This window comes from Quercus robur, chromosome 8 (genome assembly GCF_932294415.1).
Source record: "Quercus robur chromosome 8, dhQueRobu3.1, whole genome shotgun sequence".
NCBI classification, from domain to species: Eukaryota; Viridiplantae; Streptophyta; class Magnoliopsida; order Fagales; family Fagaceae; genus Quercus; species Quercus robur.
Genome location: NC_065541.1, coordinates 35,524,012 through 35,546,282, shown reverse-complemented (window position 1 = coordinate 35,546,282; position 22,271 = coordinate 35,524,012). Strand labels below are relative to the sequence as shown.

At 34.4% G+C, this 22,271-nt stretch overlaps 3 protein-coding genes and 1 pseudogene across 3 annotated transcripts; all 4 read left to right on the top strand.

Annotated features, from left to right (window-relative positions):
* The first annotated feature begins 4,608 nt into the window (after window positions 1-4,608).
* Window positions 4,609-8,802, top strand: LOC126695338 (L-ascorbate oxidase homolog). Its single transcript, XM_050392043.1, has 8 exons — window positions 4,609-5,060; window positions 5,143-5,252; window positions 5,978-6,248; window positions 6,468-6,570; window positions 6,659-7,004; window positions 7,344-7,709; window positions 7,914-7,992; window positions 8,205-8,802. Exons 1-8 carry the CDS (start codon window positions 4,923-4,925, stop codon window positions 8,415-8,417), a joined length of 1,626 nt encoding a protein of 541 aa, XP_050248000.1. The 5' UTR covers window positions 4,609-4,922; the 3' UTR covers window positions 8,418-8,802.
* Window positions 8,803-13,720: 4,918 nt separating this feature from the next.
* LOC126695337 (glycine-rich cell wall structural protein 1-like) lies at window positions 13,721-14,952 on the top strand. Its single transcript, XM_050392042.1, has one exon. The coding sequence runs from the start codon at window positions 13,744-13,746 to the stop codon at window positions 14,554-14,556; it is 813 nt and encodes a 270-aa protein (XP_050247999.1). The 5' UTR covers window positions 13,721-13,743; the 3' UTR covers window positions 14,557-14,952.
* A 409-nt stretch (window positions 14,953-15,361) lies between these two features.
* On the top strand, window positions 15,362-21,140 carry LOC126696210 (protein PHOSPHATE-INDUCED 1-like; annotated as a pseudogene).
* Window positions 21,141-21,416: 276 nt separating this feature from the next.
* Window positions 21,417-21,896, top strand: LOC126696209 (glycine-rich cell wall structural protein 1-like). Its single transcript, XM_050392984.1, has one exon. The coding sequence runs from the start codon at window positions 21,417-21,419 to the stop codon at window positions 21,894-21,896; it is 480 nt and encodes a 159-aa protein (XP_050248941.1).
* The last annotated feature ends 375 nt before the right edge of the window (window positions 21,897-22,271 follow it).

Sequence of the window (22,271 nt, the reverse complement as noted above, 5' to 3'; positions counted from 1 at the left end):
ATAACCTAATAAATATGCTTTGAACACTGGCTTGCGTGGTGATGGTGGATTTAACTTGCTTTTTCATAAGGTTTGGAGCCAAAGTCTTCCTTGGCCATTAAGATTTGTTACTCATTATTGATGCACATGACGCCGTTTTCTTTGTCCGGCTTTGAATCCAACATTTATTCAAAAGTTGAAAAGAGCATAGGACAACAAGTCAATAAAAAAATGTCTGCCGATCTCAGACAAGGTTCATGATAATTTAGGATATTACATTACTCTTTAATATTGGGGCAAAGCTTATACTCTGCTAAAAATCCATGATGCTTCTCATGGGCAACTATGTAGGCCAATAAACTCCATATTTCTTCACTTTTGCCCAAAATTTTCAATCCTTAAATAAAAGTTGAGATTAGTATGGTGTCCATGGATTGGTTAGGTATAGGTTGAGGATCAATCTATCACTCGACCTGAGTACGTTAGATGAATGTTGTCGAAATTCATTGCCGATTGATAGAGTAAGTGAAATTCTTTGTAAACTTTAGGGGTGTGCAAAAAACCGACGAACCGAAAAAAACCGCTTCAAACCGACCGAACCGGTGCAAAAATTTCGGTTCGGTTTCGGTTCGGTTCGGTTTCGGTTTTATTATATAAAAACCGAAAATTTCGGTTCGGTTTTCGGTTGCAAATTTGAACCGACCGAACCGAACCGAAATATATTATTATATATTATTTTATATTAAATATATAATATAAAGTTTGTAAACATGGGCTTGGCTTTGCCAATATTACTCAAGCCCACTACCCATTAGCCCACTGCCCATTAGATAAGTTAGATTAACTAACTAAAATTAAACAATTTAAACTAATTAAGTTTAACAAAAACTGATTGAAAATAAAGAAAATAAAAACCCTACCTTTACCCTACCTACCCCACTTTCATTTACACGGCATCTCCCTCATCTCCCTCACGCCTCCATCTCCCTCTCTCACAGACTCACACAAAGCTTCCATCACTCCCTCTCACACACACCAGCCTCCATCAGTCGACATTTGCCACCGGCCTCCACACTCCGGCCTCCACACGCCAGCCTCCACAGCTACTCCACATCTCCCTCATCTCCCTCACGCCTTCATCTCCCTCATCTCCCTCACGCCTCACGCCTCCATCACTCTCTCTCACAGACTCACACAAAGCTTCCATCACTCCCTCTCACACACACCAGCCTCCATCAGTCGACATCTGCCACCGGCCTCCACACTCCGGCCTCCACACGCCGGCATCCATAGCTACTCCACATACCCCACAGCCCACACGTATTCACTGTCACGCCTCACAGCCTCCACTCCACACAAATCTGCCTCTGCTGCCGCCTCCATATGCCGGCCTTCACACGCCGGCCTCCCCACGTGGCTTGATCTTTTCATTCTCACGGTGACCACCTCTCTTTTTAATTTCTTGATAACCCTCTCTCTTTTTTGTATTTTGGGTTTTGTTTAAAGTTTAATATTAAATCAATGCTATTTTCTGTGAATCTGTGATTGTGATTTTGAGTTGTTATTTTCTTATTGAAAAATCGATAACCCCATGTGATGTTGAGTTGTTTTTTTTCTTTTTGTGACTGTGAGTCTGTGATGTGGACTGAAACCGAAAACCGACTGAAATCAACCGAAACCGACGGTTTTTCAACTATTTCGGTCGGTTTCGGTTGGGAATTTCACAAACCGAAAATTTCGGTTTCGGTTGGCCTGATTAAAAAAAACCGACCGAACCGAACCGATTACAGCCCTAGTAAACTTCATTCAAGTGAATGGTCAAGTTAAACAAAATATTTATACAAATTCAATTTCAGCTCTAAATAATAACAAAGGCCCAAGAAGAAGAAAATGGGAATCTTCACATAATTACAATAATAAAGAAGAAGACAAATTTCTCCCCATAGAAACCAACCCATTAACCAAAATCAAGCAAACTCATCGAATCTCACAAACCCAAAAACTGAAAGAAATTCGTTTCGCTATAATAGCTCAACAAATTTTCATAAAAAAGTGATTGCATCTTTTCTTTTAAAAAAATAATAAATAGTTAAATTTTAAAAATTATAATAATAATCCAACGCTTTAGATTTTGGCCATTTTGTATCAACAAGATATTATCTAGCATGTAAATTGTTACGATCCTAACGTCTCACACGGATTAAATGTAAACTTGACCATGTATTTATAAGCTCTTGTACATCCTCCCCTTGCAAGTTGGTTTTTGAAAATGAGTTCTACCCATGAGTTCCTAACATTTGGTATCAAAGCTAAATGACCATAGGGGACAACCTAGAGGCAACTCATTTGGATAAAAATATAGTTTTTCTATTTTAGTTAATCATTTTTCATTTTCACCAACATCATATTTTTTACTCTAAACCTCATTTCTTTTAAATATTATTTTTTATTTATTTATATTATTTCTCTCACTTTTCAAACAAACACTTCTTCTTTTTTATCACAGTTACCAAACCACAAAAAACAATTACAAAAAATGAAATAGGGAATGAACCATTCTCCCAAAAGATAGGGAGTAAATGTAGTTTCAAAATAGGAAAGAATATAGTTGTTAAAACATGAATTGTATTGTGAATCGATTTTTTATTTTTATATATCATGTATCATAAGATGTATAGACACTATTAAATTTTTTTTTTTTAAAAATTATACATGTAAAATATATGTTCATTATAAATTCAAAATATATTCAACTAATGACTAATTTAATCATTACTTATGTAATAATATTCAACAAAGATAACTTAATAAATCAAATTAATGTATATTTAGGGGTGACAATTCGTGTTCGCGGATCGGGTTCTTGTCGTGTTGAGCCATGTGTATTCGGCTATATTGGTTGATCTGAACTTGACCTGTTTAGTAAACATGTCAAGAATCTTCAACCCGAACACAACCTGTTTATTAAACAGGTTGACCTGACCCGTCATATTTAACTCATTTAATTAACAAGTCATGTAAAGGTTAATACAAATGACTCATTTAATAATCTATTTGATTGATAGGTTATACCTAACCTATATAAATTTTATCAATTCTCATATATCTAAAACAAAATATAATTACAACCATAAATTAAGCAATAATATCAAAATAACTAATAAATTTATAAGTTAAACGAGTCAGATGGGTTCGCATGTTGAACATGAACCCGACCTGTTTATTAAACAGATTAGCTGTGTCAACATGAATATGACCTGAGCTCGTTTAGCCTTAACTCATGACCTGTTTAAAAACGGATTAATCGTGTCGGGTTCGTGGGTAGTGTCAGATTTTGCCACCCCTATTTATAACATACACATTCAAATTGATTGAACTCGAAAGTAATAAAACATGACATATTAGCCAAAATAATAGTTTTTGTTTTTATCATATTCATTAGCTTGTGTAATCAACTCCATCTAAGTCAATGTTATCATGTTCATCTTGCGAAATTATTTATTCATTGACATTTTTGACATCATGCATCTACTATCTCTTATTTTTCTTTTATTTTTGTAGGAGAAAAGAAAAAGCACATGGACATATTATTTTATTAGGCTCAAATAAGTAACCCAATAATTTTTGTGTTAAAAACGAACCTAATAACTAGTTGGACTCAAATAATAACACAAATTTTAATAATAAAACTCATTTTGACTCACGTTTATGTATCATACATCATGTATAATTTTACAATACAATACAATACAATTTATACAATATACACTTGTGTATTGTATCATTCATAAGCATTTAATACACTTTTACGATACTTGATACTTATCGCGTATCATATAACATTGACAATTATGAGAAATTGATTTTTAATTCTTATTTTAGAATCATTATGATTTTTTTTTAAATATTGAGTATTTTTAACTCATATACAAGGAGAGTGGATAAAATTTTTAAAGAAACTTACAGCATATCTAAAAAGGTTTTTAGAATTGTTATGAGAAAGAGATAAATAAGCTAATATGAGATTTTTTGAGATTTTCTTTCTTATCATGTTCCCTTTGATTTCTTTCCATTTTTGTTCCCTTCCCTATCCTAGAAAGTTTGCCCCAATGCTCACAGGTTTGCACCAAAATAACTTTAGCTCGTGCGACTTACAAATATATTTTTTTAATTGGTTATGAATTATGATGGTGCTAAAATCTTTTCCCCGTCAAATTCATTTTTTTGGATAAATAAATTTATTAATATTCTGACAAACTAAATAAATTAGTTTTATAAGAGTAAGTAACTAGTATTTTTGGCATTTTTCTATACATTTAAAATTAAAAAATGGATAAAAATTAAATTATTACATGTTCAGAAAAAAAAAAAATATATATATATATATATACATATTATATACAGTTTAATCCAGCGACGTCAGAAAAAGTCAGCATCAATCATTCAAATACATTTTTTCAAACTGTCTCTCACTTCCATTCCCACATCATTAATACCAAGGAACGCGGTTTCGACATAGGGGTTGGAACTTGGAAACAGAGGACACTCGGTTTCTTGCTTTGTTTAATAGATACTGTACAACCTGCAACGAGTACAGCTCATACTATGCCCACACACCATTTATTAGTTTTCGCTGCAATATATACAAAAGAAAGTGGACATTAAATGATAAAACCCCATCAAGAAGAAGATCTAAACACTTCTGAGAATCCTTTTGCTCTTTCTTACCACCGACATTGTAAGAGATAAAAAGCTCTCAAAAGAAAAAGGAAAAAGAAGACAGAGACTGGAGAGAGAGAGAAAGTAGGAGCTTTACGTAAAGAAAGAAATAGAGAAAGAAAGATTTGGTTATCTCTTTGTTGAAGTTTTCTCATCCTAGTGCATTTCAGTCCCATTTCTTCATTCTTATCAAGAACCCCATTTGGTTTTAGAGAGAGTGAGAGATGGGAGAGTGTAAGAGTTTTTGTTCATTGATATTGGTGTTCTTGCTAGTGGCCTGTGCAAGTGGTGAAGACCCTTACAGGTTCTTTAACTGGAATGTCACCTATGGTGATATCTACCCTCTTGGAGTGAAACAACAGGTACCTTCCTTTACTCATTTCTATTCTCTCAAAGAGTTTGAAATGGTTACTGATGAAGTATGTGTTTTTGATAACGTGACAGGGCATATTGATTAATGGGCAATTTCCAGGGCCTCAAATTGACTCTGTCACCAATGATAACTTGATTATTAGTGTCTTCAATAGCTTGGACGAGCCATTTCTTCTCTCTTGGTTAGTGCCTTTTCTTTTCTTTTTTCCCTCCACTTTCTTGTGTGTGTCTGTATTATTGTGGATTTGTTCTTTGTGCTAAATTTAAATTTCTTGTCTTTTTCTTTTTTATAGCATAAGTATTTTCCTGTCCATTTTCTGCGAACCCATTTTACGGATACATTCAGCAATCTCCTAGCTTTTTTATCTGAAGTGCAAAACCAATGTCGTTTAAGTACATGAGGCTTACCCTGATAGATCTACTGTTATAATATTTTCTAAATTTCATGAGGCTTATTATATATCTCCTAAGTGAGATCCATGTAAATCTATTGTGGGATCCACGTGTATTTGTGCAATTTTAACAATATATTCTAGAACATATAGTCATTGTTGATGGAATTAATTTTTAAAACACTTGATTACTGTCTATTGGAGGTAAATGGTAGGTCTTGTCCATTTCTGTTGAATTGCAGGCATAAAATAAGCCTGAAGATTTTTCTTACTACAGGGCATATAGAAATAGTTTTAGGCCTGGTCTATGATGTTTATTGCAAAAATTAACATCAGAAGCCCACTTTGTCTATCTGCTTCAGATTTAATTTAATAGCCTTTGTTAAAACAAGGCCTACAAGATTATCCATATATTGTTGTTTATGCATTGTAAAAGAATTAAACATCTGATTAATCATCTTAAAAGAATCATGATTGGGTAAATAGGCCACTTAAGGGACTTGATTCTTGTTTAGGAATGGTATACAGCAGAGAAGGAACTCTTGGCAGGATGGAGTCTATGGTACAAACTGCCCCATCCCACCTGGGAAGAACTTCACTTATGTTCTCCAAGTCAAGGATCAGATTGGTAGCTACTTCTACTTCCCTTCCCTTGGCTTACACAAGGCTGCAGGAGGGTATGGTGGATTTCAAATTGCTAGCCGCTCAGTCATTCCTGTACCTTTCCCACCTCCTGCAGGAGATTATACCATCTTGGCCGGTGATTGGTACAAGCAAAATCACACTGTAAGTTAGTTTGCTTAGAATAAATCGTAAGTACCTTATTATGCAATGCGTATTAATCTTGCAAAAATTTAAAGATAGGATGGCTAATAGTGATTGATAAATACCTGGGCGAATATGAAGCATGTTATATGTGTTTATTCATAAGTCTATATTGACTTCTAACTAATCCCTTCATTTTACTTACCAAAAATATTTATAAGCTTATATTGAATGTTGCAGGATTTGAAAGCAATCTTAGACGGTGGGAGTGATCTTCCCTTCCCTGATGGGCTTCTTATCAATGGTCGTGGTTCAAATGGGTTCACATTCAATGTTGATCAAGGTAATTTATTGTGATAAGCAGGAATGCTGGAAATTATTATGCACATGGCTATGGTATTTATAGAATTTTTATCCAACTTGTTGGCCAGGTAAAACTTACAGGTTCTGGATATCAAATGTGGGGCTTACAACCTCGATTAATTTCAGAATTCAGGGGCACAAAATGTTATTGGTAGAGGTGGAAGGAACCCACTCACTCCAGAACACTTACGATTCCCTTGACATCCATTTGGGTCAATCCTACTCTGTATTAGTTACAGCTGATCAACCAGCACAAGATTACTACATTGTTGTGTCAACGCGTTTTACTTCCCAAGTGCTCACAACAACCTCCATTCTTCATTACAGTAACTCCGCAGGGAGTGTTTCTGGCCCTCCCCCTGGTGGGCCAACAACTCAGATCGATTGGTCTCTTGAACAAGCCCGATCTGTCAGGTACCTACCTTCACTATTGTATTCTATCTGGGAGCTGATTGTATATGTGCTAGTGCTGTATAGGATGAAAAATTGAGCCATCACTTTTTATGTTATAAATCACTGAACTGGTGTTAATTCATTGAAATATTGGAACTGATCTTATGCATGTTCCAAATAGACGATCTATGTAAATCAACAAACTGATCTGTTTCAACTTATAGCTCAAAGGGTACACCCCTAGTCAAATGGCATGGTATTGATGTGGTTTTGTTGCTCAATTACATGCTATATTATTTCCTGAACTTTCGGTAATAGCTAGATGGTAGCTTACTTATTTTATGTCATGTATTATACCAGACGGAATCTCACAGCAAGTGGGCCACGACCTAATCCTCAAGGTTCTTACCATTATGGAATGATCAACACCACACGCACAATAAGACTCGCAAACTCTGCTCCAATTATCAATGGCAAGCAGAGATATGCTGTCAATGGTGTCTCTTTCATCCCAGCTGATACGCCACTTAAGCTTGCTGACTACTTCAAGATCTCAGGGATATTTTCCCTTGGAAGCGTTTCAGACGGTCCCACTGGTGGAAGTGGTTATCTCCAGACTTCTGTCATGGCTGCTGATTTCAGAGGTTATGTTGAAATTGTATTTGAGAATGCTGAAGACACTGTGCAATCATGGCACATAGATGGCCATAGCTTTTTTGTTGTAGGGTAAGTTTATCTTGCTCAGTTTTTGCACTAAATTCCCTCTCTCTCTCACACAAACACACACACGCATCCATTATATGAGATATTAAAAGTATGCAAGTTGCAAAGTGCAAACTTAGATGTGGATTTTTCTATTTCCTATTATTTCTGCTAGTACAACAGCAATATTGTAGATTTCTGAAGATATGATCAATTTGAGATGTGCAGGATGGATGGAGGGCAGTGGTCATCTGCAAACCGACTGAGTTACAATTTAAGAGACACAATTTCTCGTAGCACTGTTCAGGTAGGTTTGCCATTTTCAGGAAAATTGCTACTGAGTTCATTTGGTTTATGGCTTCCTCTCAAAATAAAATTTCTCTTCTGTTACTTTTACTTGCATTTTAGTAATTGATTTGCTCTGGGAATTTAACATATGAGACTCAAATATATATCATCTCATAGCGATAGAAAGTATGTAATTAAGAAATTCCATTTCTATGTTTGTTCATATCACAGGTGTATCCCAACTCATGGACTGCAATTTACATGCCTTTGGACAATGTGGGAATGTGGAATGTAAGGTCTGAGAACTGGGCTCGCCAGTATTTAGGCCAGCAATTCTATCTCCGTGTCTATTCCCCAGCAAATTCATGGAGAGATGAATATCCGATTCCAACGAATGCTCTTCTATGTGGACGGGCACTAGGCCATAGTACACGCCCTCAGTAAACTGGCGTAATTGTATTTTTGAAGAACTGTCATGAGTGTTTGCCAATGTATTGGATGTGAACTAGGAGAGGATATCCCAGCCGAAGATGTAGTTAGGGCTTGACTCGAGCCCTTTTCACCCGTGTTATTCTTTTGCATTAGTTTATTGAAAAACCATTATTAGATTACTCCCATTGCAGGATTTGTTTCTTAGATGTGTTATCCAAATTAAAGTCATCAGAGTTAATATGTAATTTTTTTCTTTTTCTTTTTTTGTTTGGCGGCGGGGCGGGGGGGTTGTTGGTGAGTTAGCACAAGTTTACTCCTTTGACTCGCTCTTTTTTCCAATTATCATTTTGTATGTATGATGCTGGCGAATATAGCTTAAAGTGATTTTTTCAGTCTACTGCTGGAGTGCTCCATTCTTTTAAATTGGCAAGTCAAACCCTGTTGTATTGTGCTGGATCATGGTTACGTGGGTTGTACGTGAATGAGCATGATTACAGCAGGGAGAATATTTTTTTTTAAAACTGCAATTTGGGTATTCAGTGCATTCATAATTGGATTATTTTTTTTCCTGTCATTCATATATATATATATATATATATATATAAAAGATGAGTTCAAGTTATTGATGTAACTTTTAACTCTGTAAAAGTTACATTAGGTGTAATTTTTGTATATATATGGTCCATAAATATAGTAAGTTCTTTGTGGGTTACTGTTTAGTGTAAATGAATTTGTGTTAAAAGCAAGTTGTCATGTTTTAACATGATTAATAAATGGATCGAGTCTATGTTGATTTGCTTAATCCGCGATTAACTCAAAATGACTCAATTTATATAAATAATGATATTTTAATCTAACATAAAATCAACTCATCAATGTAATTGACTAATTAAAGAATTTCAATGGTTAGTTCATTGAAACTCTAAAGTCCTTAACCTTTTTACCCTAAATAAAGAAAGAAAAAAAAATCATTTTGCTTTATTTTTCTTAAATTGTCCTCTAAAACAGTTTAAATGGGTTGTGTTGTGTCAATCCACTTAATAAATAGGTTGGTTAGGATTGTGTGATTTTGACACGATTATTAAATGAATCTAGTTAGGGTTGAGCTATGTATTCTAATACCCTTGCATCAATATTACATGAATATCACTTATCAATATGAATTGCCACCATTTGTCCGTAAAGAATAAAAATCCCATGTCTTACTTTTTATGTTCTATTTTATACTCTATTGATTGTGATATTATTATTATTATTATTATCTGTTTGTTTGTTTATTATTATTATTATTATTATTATTATTATTATTATTGCTTTGGTTATAATATAAAGAAAGTAAAAAATAATGCATCGTAAGGTGTGATTGGTAGAGGAGAAAGTAGAACACAAAGTGGGATAGAGTCATAAAAAATTTGTACTCCTATTATAATAGTTGATGATCAAAATGGGTAAAGCTGATTTCTCAGCAAATTCACTGATTCCAAGTGAAATTTTGTTCGTATGAATAATTCAATTGTTAAAAGAGGAGGGATTTGAATCTTAAATGTTTCTATTAGAAATATCAAAAAATATCAATCAATTACACTGCAAAGCTAAATTATTTGACGTTGACTAGAGATAGTTTTGGGTGCAATATAAAGTCATACATTGTGACCAAGAGTGAAGAGGTAAAATAAAGAAGAAGAGGGTTTTTCCTTTGTCATTTGTGGCAAGAAATGCGAGTATTAGTGTAAGTGGTGTGATTGATAGGATTGAGAGGCCCAATGTTCCTATAAACACACCCATGAGCATCAGTCATAGCGCATTAACAACATTTCATACACACATAATACTTAAACACTTAAGACTTAAGACTTAATGAGCTAACCTTATTTCTTATTTCTTTTTCTTTTTTCCTTTTTTTTTTTTTTTTTTGGTGAGGAGATATGAGCTATCCTTGCAGGAGCTTTCAGCTAAACTACTAATGCTAAGTTGTTTCGAGTCATAAGACGAATTAATGTGTTTTGAGGCCTATAAATACACCTATCAACACCAATCATAGCATATGAGCAACATTCGGACAAAATTTGCTTGCAAACCAGCTTGGAGGAATCCTCCAAATTGGGTTGGGTGGCACCTTATGAAGCTGACATATGTCCTACGTTGCATCTTTATCCACAACATTTTATACACACTATATTCAAACACTTGGGAGATTTTGGGCTAAATATATATATATATATATATATATATATATTCCTTCCCTAGTTTTGGGTTGAACTACTATTGTTGAGTGTGCTATAGCCATATAATCAAATTGTTAGTTTATTGTATCTTGAAGGAGATGGGTCAAAGAAAATATCAGTTGCATTGGTTAATGGGCTTGTCAATAATAAAAGGCTTGAATCTCTTTAAACCAATGGCCGCGCCAGCCATAGCCCGAGGGTTCAAATGAACCCCCTAACTTGGTAAATATATATATATATATATATATATATAATATTTTTATTTTTATTTTTATTTTTCTTTGACCCCCAAAATAAAAATTTGAACACTAACCTTAATTTTTTTTAATCACAACTAAAATAACCTTCAATATAATCCTCTTACCAATATCTTGGCATTTTTTGAGAACAACCTTAGTGTTCATTTGAGAACAACTTATCTAATTTTTTGCTAAAAGTATAAACTAAGTAAAGACTCACATGAGATCCACAAGTTGGTTCCGTTCAGCTCAACTAGTAAAGTCTCTGACGGTTGAATAAGAGATATAAGGTTTAATTCTCCAGTCTACACTAAAAAACTGATTTGGTGTTTTAGTCTGATGATAAAGAGTTATCATCGGAAGCGGACGCTATAGTTGAAACTCTCTCAAAAAAAAAAAAAAAAAAAGAGATCCACAAAATAGTAAGAAAAAAGAAAAAGTAATAAGTTGATTTATAATCAAGATCCAAACGCACACTTAATACAATTACAAAGAACAATAGTTGTCAAAGTTGAGTTGATCAATTGTAAAATAAAAGAATTGAAAAATGTAAAGACAAACTAACAGATAAAAGAATTCTAAGTAATAATAATTAAAGTTCACTTAATAACAATAATTAATATGTTTCTTGTATTTATAAATAATAGATGATTTTCAAGATTTCATCTTAACAACAATAATTAGTATATTCATTGTATTATGAATCAATAATATGTCAAATGAACTAATAGTTTATCTTTTATTTTTTTCTAGTACTATGAACATATTTGTAATAAAGAAATCTCATAAAACACAATATTTATCTCTTAACCAAGATTCATCTTTTTATTAATCCTCCTAAAAAAAAAAATCCTGAACCTGCCACCGCTTTAAACAAAGTATAATTTTAGTATCTCAATCTAATCTTGTGTCGATCTAATTGAAAATTTTATTTTCATTATAATTACCAACATAAGTTTTAATATTTTACGTCATGTTTATATTTGAATATTGAAGTTCATAACTTTCTCATCTCGCTCAACATCCTAACTTCAAATATTTTTCGCTAAAATATTTTTTTTTGTTACTAAATTTAATATGAATTTTATTTCTCATTCCTAATTTTTTTTTTCTTTTTTAAATTGTCACTAAACTTTTAAAAAGATTTTTTCTCAATAGTTAGGAACGAGAGAAAGAAACTTTTTATAATAATTGAAAATTTATAATTGCAATATTTTCAATAGATAAGACTCAGCAAGATTTGAAGTGTCGGTAGACTACTTGAGTAGCTTCTATAATGTAAAGGCATAGCCATAGAGAACGTAGAGATATTTGATACCGTAAAATGAGTAATTTTGGTATCATAATTAATTCCATAACTTTAATACAACTTTTTTATATGACGACTCGTGAGTGGTGAAATCATGAATCCACATGGACCCACTATTTTATTTCCATTACTTACAACTCGTCATATAGACAAATTATAGCAAAAATAGTGAAAATTGTTGTGGGACTAGACTTTACTCACAGTACAATACCTATAGCAAAAAGCCAGCTTTGGGCACCTCATCCAGGGAATCCTTCAGGCTAGTGAGTCCTTTGAAACTTGCCTTTTTAAGTATTTAAGCAGAAACTTCAACTCAGTGGCTCACGAGCTAGCTCAACATGCTAGGAGGTCCGGATCCCAGCACCTTTGGAAAGGAGTTACGCCTCCTGTTGTAGCTTCTTTTCTTCAATCTGATATGATGTAATGTTCAGTTCCTGCCTTGCTGTGCAAGCTGCTTTGTATGACTTTTTATTTGGTTTAATTCCAAATCATTACCCTTTCAAAAAAAAAAAAAAAAAAAAGTACAATACCTATTACATGTGATATCCCCAGTTAAAGACTACAATACTTTTTCAATGTCAATGAAACACTGGAGTCCAATCACTTGATCAGTTCGGCATTTATTTTAAATTCACAATCGAATTCTATTTTTTTGATGAACACAATCGAATTCTAAAATACACGTATGGGTTTTGTTTAAATTGCTAAAATAGAATTTTCATCTTTGAAATTAGATTGAAGTTCGATTTTCATCCTCTATATTTAAAAACTAACAATTTAGTCATTGAAAATTATCTCAGTTTTATGCTTTTATTTTGCCATTAAAATTATTCTAGACCATCCATATTCCATACCATACTTGATTTATCACATGAGTAATTTTTTAATAATATGGATATAGCATTTAAAATTTATAAGGACCAGAGTGTAACTTTATGTTGAGCGGAAAAAATTTAATTTGGAGTTTGGACCAAAGGCATAAAAATATATTTAATAATCTAACAATTTTTTTTTCCCTTTACACTCTTACTTTCCAAGCTCTCTCCCTCACCATTTTCAACTTTTAATTGAAACAACCTTTTTAAATTGGTGCATTCATTGATCAATGATGCTTATGATGGAGCTGGTTGCTTGAAATTTTCATCACTGATCAAATCATTAAAAACTAATGAATTAAAGCCGGAAGTATATATTGCCATTGGCACTCCATTTGAGTACTACGTACATGCTTTCCTCGTGCTAAGAAGAATTAATGACACAAGAACCTAACGAATTGCAGGGTTAGAATTGACATTATATCCAAGTCCAACATACAACTTGTTTGTTCGACTTCAAGTTTTCTTCTTTGACTTGATCCATTTTCATAATCAATGTTTGCGCCAATCACCCAACGGTTCCAACGCGTCACAGACTCACAGTATCATGCATCCATTAATGACTGTTTAGTTGGTGGGGTAGCTTATAGTTATAGGCTATGGCAAGTGGGTGAATCCTACTATATAAGGAGAGCCTTCATTCATGCAAAAGATCTACAGCAAAGTTAACTATATTAAAAAGAGCTAGCAATGGGTGTCCCTTCGGAATGGCCCTCTTTTAGTCTTCTTGTCCTATGCATTGTCCTCCATTTGAGTGCACTTACTACTCTTGGAGATGACAAGCTTGACAAAACTAGATTCCATGGTGATGACGATTGTCGATTTGGAGGCCGACGGAGATGTGGTGGAGGAATTGGTGGGGGAGGTGGTTTTGGTGGAGGTAGAGGTGGTGGCATTGGAGGTGGAGGAGGTCGTGGTGGAGGCTTTGGAGTTGGGGGTGGTGTTGGTGGTGGTGCTGGAAGGGGTGTAGGAGGTGGTGGTGGCTTTGGTGGTGGAGGAGGAAGTGGTGTTGGAGGTGGGTCAGGTCAAGGAGGAGGTTTTGGAGCTGGGGGAGGTGTAGGTGGTGGAGCTAGAGGAGGCATTGGAGGTGGTGGTGGGGGAGGAGCAGGAGGAGGTGGAGGTGGTGGACTTGGTGGTGGTTCAGGGCATGGTGGAGGCTTTGGAGTTGGAGGTGGCGTAGGTGGTGGTATTGGTGGGGGTGTAGGAGGAGGAGGTGGTGGTGGTGGAGGTGGAGGTGGAGGTGGAGGTGGAGGTATTGGTGGAGGATCAGGCCATGGGGGTGGGTTTGGTGCAGGTGTTGGTGTAGGAGGTGGAGCTGGTGGGGGTGTTGGAGGTGGAGGAGGAGCTGGAGGGGGTGGTGGTGGAGGCATAGGTGGAGGGTCAGGTCATGGTGGTGGGTTTGGTGTAGGTGGGGGTGTTGGAGGTGGTGCTGGTGGAGGCATAGGTGGTGGTGGTGGTGCAAGTGGCGGTGTTGGTGTTGGTGGTGGCGGTGGTAGGCGTTAGAACTTAAAAGAGAACTCAACTTATTTGTGAAGCTTCCATCCTTGCATTAAAATCATTTTATTATTAATAGTAGCTTAAACTATGAAATGTCTTTCTATGGGAAAGCCTACATATCTTTGTGCTCCAGATTATGCATGTTAGGGCTCGTTTGGTAAGAGATTTCTAATAATGTTGTTTAACTGTTGTGAAAATACATGTAGGTGAAAAAGTGTTATGAAAATATATGTTGTGGTGTTTAAACAACGAAAAATATTGTTTAAACACATGAACTAAACGGGCCGTTAATTTCTCATTTTCTTTAATGATATACTCTAGTTAATTGGTTGGTTATAAGTTGTAACTACACAGTGAAACCTTCATCTGTGAAATGAGAAATGTCGTAATATTATAAATTTCCCCCTTTTTCTTCTTTACAAATACCAATATTCAGTGTCTAATTGGTCTTGTTAGTCTTCAATTACAAGTCTTACAAATACAACGCAGTAAGGAAACTTATGCAGCATGTAAATATTCATGTAAGATATATCCCACAATAAAAGAAAAAACAATCTTAGTCCCTAAATTCTTCTGGTGCTCTTATCTTCTGTCCAAAAATGAAATTGGATCTTTGTACTTCACATTAAGTCCATCATCATCTTTCTCATAAATTTGAAAGAAGCCCATTGTAACTTTACGTTAATGATTACCATCAGGATTTCCAAGACTGATATTGTTATACGTCAAAATTTATTTCTAGTGACACCTTTATTTTATAATTGCAAAATTTATTCAAAAGATGATTTTTCCTTCAAATGATGTAAAAACTATGATAGTTGGAAAGCATATGGTATGGCAAATTCAACTATTAATCTCCATTAATCTCATCCGGTATGGCAAATTCAAGCCCTCTCAAAGAGCTATTAACTCAGATTTCATTGCCTCCCTTTCTACTTCCACACCCACAAAAGCCCAACCCTCTGTTGCAACCTGGTGGAAAACCACCGATAAATACTACCAACTCAGCAACTCATAGAAGCCCTCCACTCTCAAATCAGCAAATAGAACAGTTAGCATCAAAAGATGCCCAAGCAAATGCCATCAACGTAGTTCTGACATCAGATGACGTGGTAGTTGAAGGTTTTTGTATGAGCAAGTGTGGAACCCATGGATCTCTAACAGGTGCATCTGTTCAAGGCAAAAGCAACAAATTTGCTTACATTTGGGTTGGCAATTCGGAGACTCAATGCCTAGTGGCCATTCCACCAGCCCATCTATGGACCCCAGAGCCCACCCTTGGTTGCCCCCAACAATAATGTGGGTCTGGATGGTATGGTCATCAACCTGGCTAGCCTCTTAGCTGGTACAACTACAAACCCATTTGGAAATGGCTACTTCCAAGGACCAAAGGATGCACTATTAGAGGCTGCATCTGCTTGTCCTGGTGTGTATGGCAAGGACAAAATAATGTCATTTCCAATCTCATTTGAAAAGATTCACAACAACGATCAACTAATATCTGGGGCCACCATTAAAATAATCATATATTTTCAACAAAGTAATACTAGTACCACAACTTTTGTCATAACTTTTTTCACAATTTGCTTATGCAGTAAGTTATGAATGGTGGAGTTTTATACTCACATGAACTCACTACTTTTACTCCATCACTTACAATTTGCCACATGAGTAAGTTGTGACAAAAGTTATGATCCATGTTGAATATATATAGCCATTGAGAGTGTTAGATTGACTAGAGTTCTTGTACGAGCAAGTTGTGACAAAAGTTATGATCCATGTTGAATATAATCATTGAGTGTCAGATTGACCAGTGTTCTTGTGTTTCTCAAATTTGAATCTTATTTTCCATAATAGGATAGATATTTCAGGCAGGAATTGAAAGCTTCATACACCATTGAGAAGTACTTGTACATAATTCATTCTTTCAGCATGCACGTCTGGTATTTATCAATTGTTAATAACGTTAGGAGTAGTCGGTGAAATATTGCATCCTCCGCAAGAAGGGAAATAACTAAAATAGAGTGTCAGATTGACCAGTGTTCTTGTGTTTCTCAAAATTGAATCTTATTTTCCATAATAGGATAGATATTTCAGGCAGGAATTGAAAGCTTCATGCACCATTGAGAAGTACTTGTACATAATTCATTCTTTCAGCATGCACGTCTGGTATTTATCAATTGTTAATAACGTTAGGAGTAGTCGGTGAAATATTGCATCCTCCGCAAGAAGGGAAATAACTAAAATAGACTTTAAGGGCATGTTTTGGATTACATTTTTCATTTGGATAAATTATATTAACTTTCCTATAAAGTACTTATAATTTTTTTTTTAGAGAAGAAAAGTACTTATAAACTAACACGTACGAAAACCTTCTATTAAAAAAAAAAAAAAAAAAAAAAAAAAACCCAAACTTGAAAAGAATATGAATAATGTCACATTTATAACATAATATATATAAATGTGTTAAAGTATTTTTTTATTTATTTCTCAATTTTTTTTTTTTTTTTTTTTTTTTTTTTTCATTTTAAAATTTATACATCGGTTTTGAAAGGTGCATGCAGTAATTAAAATTATTTTTAGTTTCACTTTTACGGCTTTACATAACATTCCAGGTTGTCATAAAGATCAGCCATGCAACGATAAATAATGATGGGTATTTGTTTTGAATGCCCAACTATAAAACCCCATTTTATATTGATCGTTATCTATAAGATCGTGACCTAATTGGCGAGGAAAGGTCTCAGTGATAATCAAACATGAGAATTAATCTCTCCAGTCACCACAACCTAGATTTGTAATCAAGTCAAGCCTATTTTTCATGTTTTCTTGATTTCTATTCTAGATTGTTGTATGCCCCTCTAATGCAATCTTACACCTACATGAGGAGGTGTACATCTACCTTCCCTCATTTATTTTCATAGGAGAGTGTCTATTACACACACAAATTAACTTGCACATATAATACACACACTCCTAAAAAAACAAGAAAAATTGTGACTTTGAGTAACAATTTCGACTTGGGGAGGGTGTGTACTGTGTGCACTAAATAGTATGCAACAAACATTTCCTATTTCTATAAATGATTTGATTGCATTCAATCTAGAACCCTAGTCACTTTAGTCGGATTAGGATAGGGATGATTTTGCCCGCCTAAGAGCATCTCCAATAAGCTCTCTAAAGCCTAATTTGGAGAGCAAACACACCAAAAAAGCCCTCCAACAGCCTCTCTATCTCTAATTTTTTTTTTTTTTTTTAGATTTGCTACAGTAGCTCTCCAGGCCTGGAGAGCTACTATAGCTTATGCAAAGAATATTTCCCCTTAAAATAATACCGGTTGAATTAAAAAAAAAAAAAAAAAAAACTTTTTTCTCTTTCCTTCCTTTCTCTTTCTTCTTCACTCCGTCTCTCTCTTGCTTCTCTTTAGAAAAAAACTCTCTCTTTGCTTCTCATCAGAAAACAACGATGAAGCACAAAATTGACAATCTCCACTTTTCTGCCGGTGATCTATGTGTGCATGAGAGAGAATTTGTTTGTGTGAGAGAGAGAAAGAAAGAGAGAGCTTCTTGAATGCTCTAGAGTAGACGAAGAGACGAAAAGAAAAGAAAAAGTAAAGTGAAGAGAGCTTAGACGAAGTGCTAGAGAACAAAAGAAAAAAGAAAAGTGAAGATAGAGATAAGGGAAAGGTGTGGAGGAGAAAAAAAGAGGAAAAATGAAAAGAAAAGAAACGTGTGGATGAAAAAAAAAAAGATAAGGGAAAAATAAAATAAAGAATAAGGAATTAAAATTAAGAAATGCCACAACAATATTTTCACAATAAATTTTAAGTAGTGGGTTGTTACTATCTAATACTGATTGGAAAAAAAATATATATTTAAGTGATGTGTTCAAATTAAAATAAGTAATAACTTACCACATATAATTTATTGTGAAAATATTATAAAATATTAAGGACGTAGCACTTCTCATTAAAATTAGATGAATGAAAGAAGATTGAAAAAGAAATATTAAAGAAAGAATGAAGAAATAATATTTAAATGGGATAGAGAAAAGGATAGAGAATCTGTTGGAAAGTGTATATGAAAAAGTAGGTAGGCAAAAAGTAAAATTAACTGTTCACACTCCAAATAGTACCAAAATTTGAAGAGCCTGTTGGAAATGCTCTAAGAGCATCACCAGCAGATTCGGCATCTCCAAATTTTGGAGAGAAAAGCCACTGTTCACCCCAAAAAATCCCTCCAATAGACTTGGCATCTCCAATTTTTTTTTTTTTAGATTTGCTACAGTAGCTCTCCAAGTATGGAGAACACTATAGCAATCACTATAACATATCTAAAGAATATTTTATCTTAAAAATATACCCGGCTAAATAAAAAAAATTCTTTCTCTTTCCTCCTCTCTTCTTTGTTCATCTGTCTCTCTCTCAAACGGTAACACAATCAAAACACAAACACAATCTAAAATCAGAATAGAAACAACAGATCAAGAACAGGGAAAAATACAAATTTAATTAGAACAACAAATCAAAAATCAAAACAAAAACAACAGATCAAGAGCATGAAAGCCTATCAAGCTCCATTGTAACAACAAAGTGAATCAGAACAAGAAAAGAAGGAAGAAAAAAAAAAAAAGATAGACGAAGGCCATGTCGGCTGTTTGTGTGTGAAGTGAGCTGAAGAGGGAAGAAAATAGAAGTCAAAAGATCATGCTAGAGAGTGTTCTAGAATCAAGTAAAAAAAAAAAAGAGAGAGAGAGAGAGAGAGCTAGAGAATGAAAGAGAGAGTCCGGAGTGTTCTTGAATGTGAGGGAAAAAAAGAAAATAAAAGAAGGGGTGGGGGGATAGAGATAGGCTGGACACGTGTGTGGAGGATAAAAACAAGAAAAAAGAAAAAGAAAAAAAGAAATGAAAACTAATGGATGAGAATGAATTGAAAGAAAGGAAAAATAATATAAAAAATAAAAAATTTTAATTGAGAAATGCTACCACAATATTTTCACAATAAATTTTAAGTAATAGATTATTATTAGTTAATATTGGTGAGTAAAAAAATAATTTCAGCAGTGGGTTCAAATTAAAACTAGTACCAACTTTCCACATAAGATTTTGATGTGATTCTTGTGAAAATATTGCGAAAAATATTGTGAATATAACACTTTTTATTGAAAAATATAATTGTTGGGAATGAATATAGGAAGAATAAATGATGATAAAAAAATAATAATGAATGAATGAAGAAATAATATTTAAATGAGATAGAGAATGGAATAGAGAATCTGTTGGAAAGTGTATTTGAAAAAATAAGTAGGCAAAAGGTAAAATGCACGGTTTACTCTCCAAACAGACAAAAATTTGGAGAGGTTGCTGGTGATGCTTTAAGATCTTTCCCCAAAATCCTATTTCTCTCTATAAAATCCTCTCTAGGTCCTAGCCACCATTAAAAAAAAATCATTACTTTTTTTAATTGTTCTGGCAATAAGAAAACTCTCTAAGATATTTATGTTGGATTTCTTAAAGTATTAGAAACCTTTATTATTTTCTAGAGTTACGTTATGGTTCTTGAGGTCAAGTGTTCCCTTAGTTCGAGTCGATTATAAGAGCTTGGTTAAAAGTTATGAAGTACTCTGCCCTAAGAGTGGTTGAAATGTAGTCATGTTTGGCGGGCCTAACGTGAAAGCTGTTTTTGGCTATTTTTCATGGCTCTAGAACTTTCTAGACTTGGATGCAAACGCATCCTGTGCTGTATGCCTGGTCATCCAAAGAGTTTGGAAATTACCTTGCGAATTTCAATTAGAAGCAAAATTTTAGGTCACGTTTAACACTCGCGTATGTAACATATATAGCAACCAGATACCATAATAATGGCCAAAGTGGCCAAGTTTCAAAGAACACCCTCACAAGTCACATATCACCCAGGTACCAAAATCTCGGCCAAATTGCTAAGTTTTGAAGAATGCTCTCACACAAGTCGCATAGGATTGTGAGAACCACGTACCAAAAACGGCCGGACAATCGAGTCTTTTGACTTTTAAGGGTGTTTTTTTTTTTTTTTTTTTTTTGAGGGGTGTCTTTTAAGGTTGTTATCAATGTCATATTTAGCTCCTAGATTGAATATTTTACAAACAGAGATGTTACTTAATGTTAAATTAATGATTGTTTCAAAAATTTAAGTTATTGAAATATGATAAATTCAATCATTTAATTACTTATTTCTTACACATAATTTAATTAAAAGAAAAAAATTTTAAAAATATCATGAGCTTCTTTATTGAATGACAATGAAAATTGCGTCATTGTTCAAGATCAAATTAACCAAAATAAAAATAGCATGGATTTTAATTTGTCACCATCTAAAAATGAAAAATTACTTTGTTTTCTCAATTACAATATAGAAAAAATAAAAACTACATAACAATGACCCTTAATGTAGAGGTTGCTGTAAATTTTCACCTATAATCTAATAATTAAAAACTCATGAATGGTAACAGGTAAAATTGGTATACTAATCACGTACAAGGCTACTTGCTTCCTCTTGCTAACAAGAATTAATGATGAACTTAATAACGAATTGCAGGGTCAGAATCGACTTTAGTCAAGTCCTACATTACATACAAGTATACAACTTGTTGAGTCTTCTTCTTTGACTTCCATTTTCATATTCATTGTTCCGGCCGCCAATCTCCCAACGGTTCCAACGCGTCACATTACATGCATCCATTAATGACTGTATAGTGGGTTAGCGTAGAATTATTGGGTATGACTAGTCACTAGTGGGTGCATGAAACCTAGCTATACAAGGAGAGCTTTCATGCAAAAGATGTATACAGAGAAAAGTTAACTATATAAGCGCAATATCAAAGATCTAGCAATGGTTGTTTCTTCGAAATGGCTTTCTTTTAGTCTTCTTGTCCTATGCATTGTCCTCCATTTGAGTGCAATGAGTACTCTTGGAGATGACAAACTTGACAAAACTAGATTCCATGATGATGACGATTGTCGATTTGGAGGCTGCCGAAGATGTGGTGGTAGGTGGGGTGGTCGTGGAGGTGAAGGTGGTTTAGATGAAGGTAGAGATGGTGGCATTGGAGGTGGGGGTGGTGGTGGTGGTGTTGGAGGTGGTGGAGGTGGCTTTGGTGGTGGTGTAGGAGGTGGATCAAGTCAAGTAGGAGGATTTGGAGCTAGGGCAGGTGTAGGTGGTGGAGCTGAAGGAGCCATTGGTGGTGGAGTTGGAGCAGGAGAAGGAGGAGGTGGAGATGGTGGACTTGGTGGTGGTTCAGGGCATGGTAAAGGCTTTGGAACTGGAGGTGGTCTTGGTGGGTGTGAGAGATTGGGAAAATTGGGCCTCTAAAAAAAAAGAGATTTTTGGAGTGCTTTTTAGGGCACCTCTCTTTTTGGGTAAGTGGTGTGGAATCGCCACTTATTTTTTATACAAAAAATAAGAAAAACTAAATAAACTTTACATAGCTGAATCATTTCATCTTATTGATTGAATACAAAATTACATAATTGAAAAATTGAAAATTACATGGCTTTGGGTCCTAGTTACAAACTACCAAATAATTAAATGCCTTTTTGTCCTAGTTACATTTTACCCAAAATAAAAGAAAAGACAAGACTTAGATCTACTTATCCAAAGACCTAAATTCGGAAGCTAGGTTATGGAATGGGAAAATGTTAAACATCCATTTCGCCCAGACAGAGTCTGGTTTTCTAGACTCTTGTG

Coding starts and splice junctions, on each gene's coding strand:
- LOC126695338 (XM_050392043.1), top strand. CDS start 4,923: ATGGGAGAGTGTAAGAGTTTTTGTTCATTGATATTGGTGTTCTTGCTA. Junction 5,253..5,977: donor GAGCCATTTCTTCTCTCTTG/GTTAGTGCCTTT, acceptor ATTCTTGTTTAG/GAATGGTATACAGCAGAGAA. Junction 7,710..7,913: donor CATAGCTTTTTTGTTGTAGG/GTAAGTTTATCT, acceptor TGAGATGTGCAG/GATGGATGGAGGGCAGTGGT.
- LOC126695337 (XM_050392042.1), top strand. CDS start 13,744: ATGGGTGTCCCTTCGGAATGGCCCTCTTTTAGTCTTCTTGTCCTATGC.
- LOC126696209 (XM_050392984.1), top strand. CDS start 21,417: ATGGTTGTTTCTTCGAAATGGCTTTCTTTTAGTCTTCTTGTCCTATGC.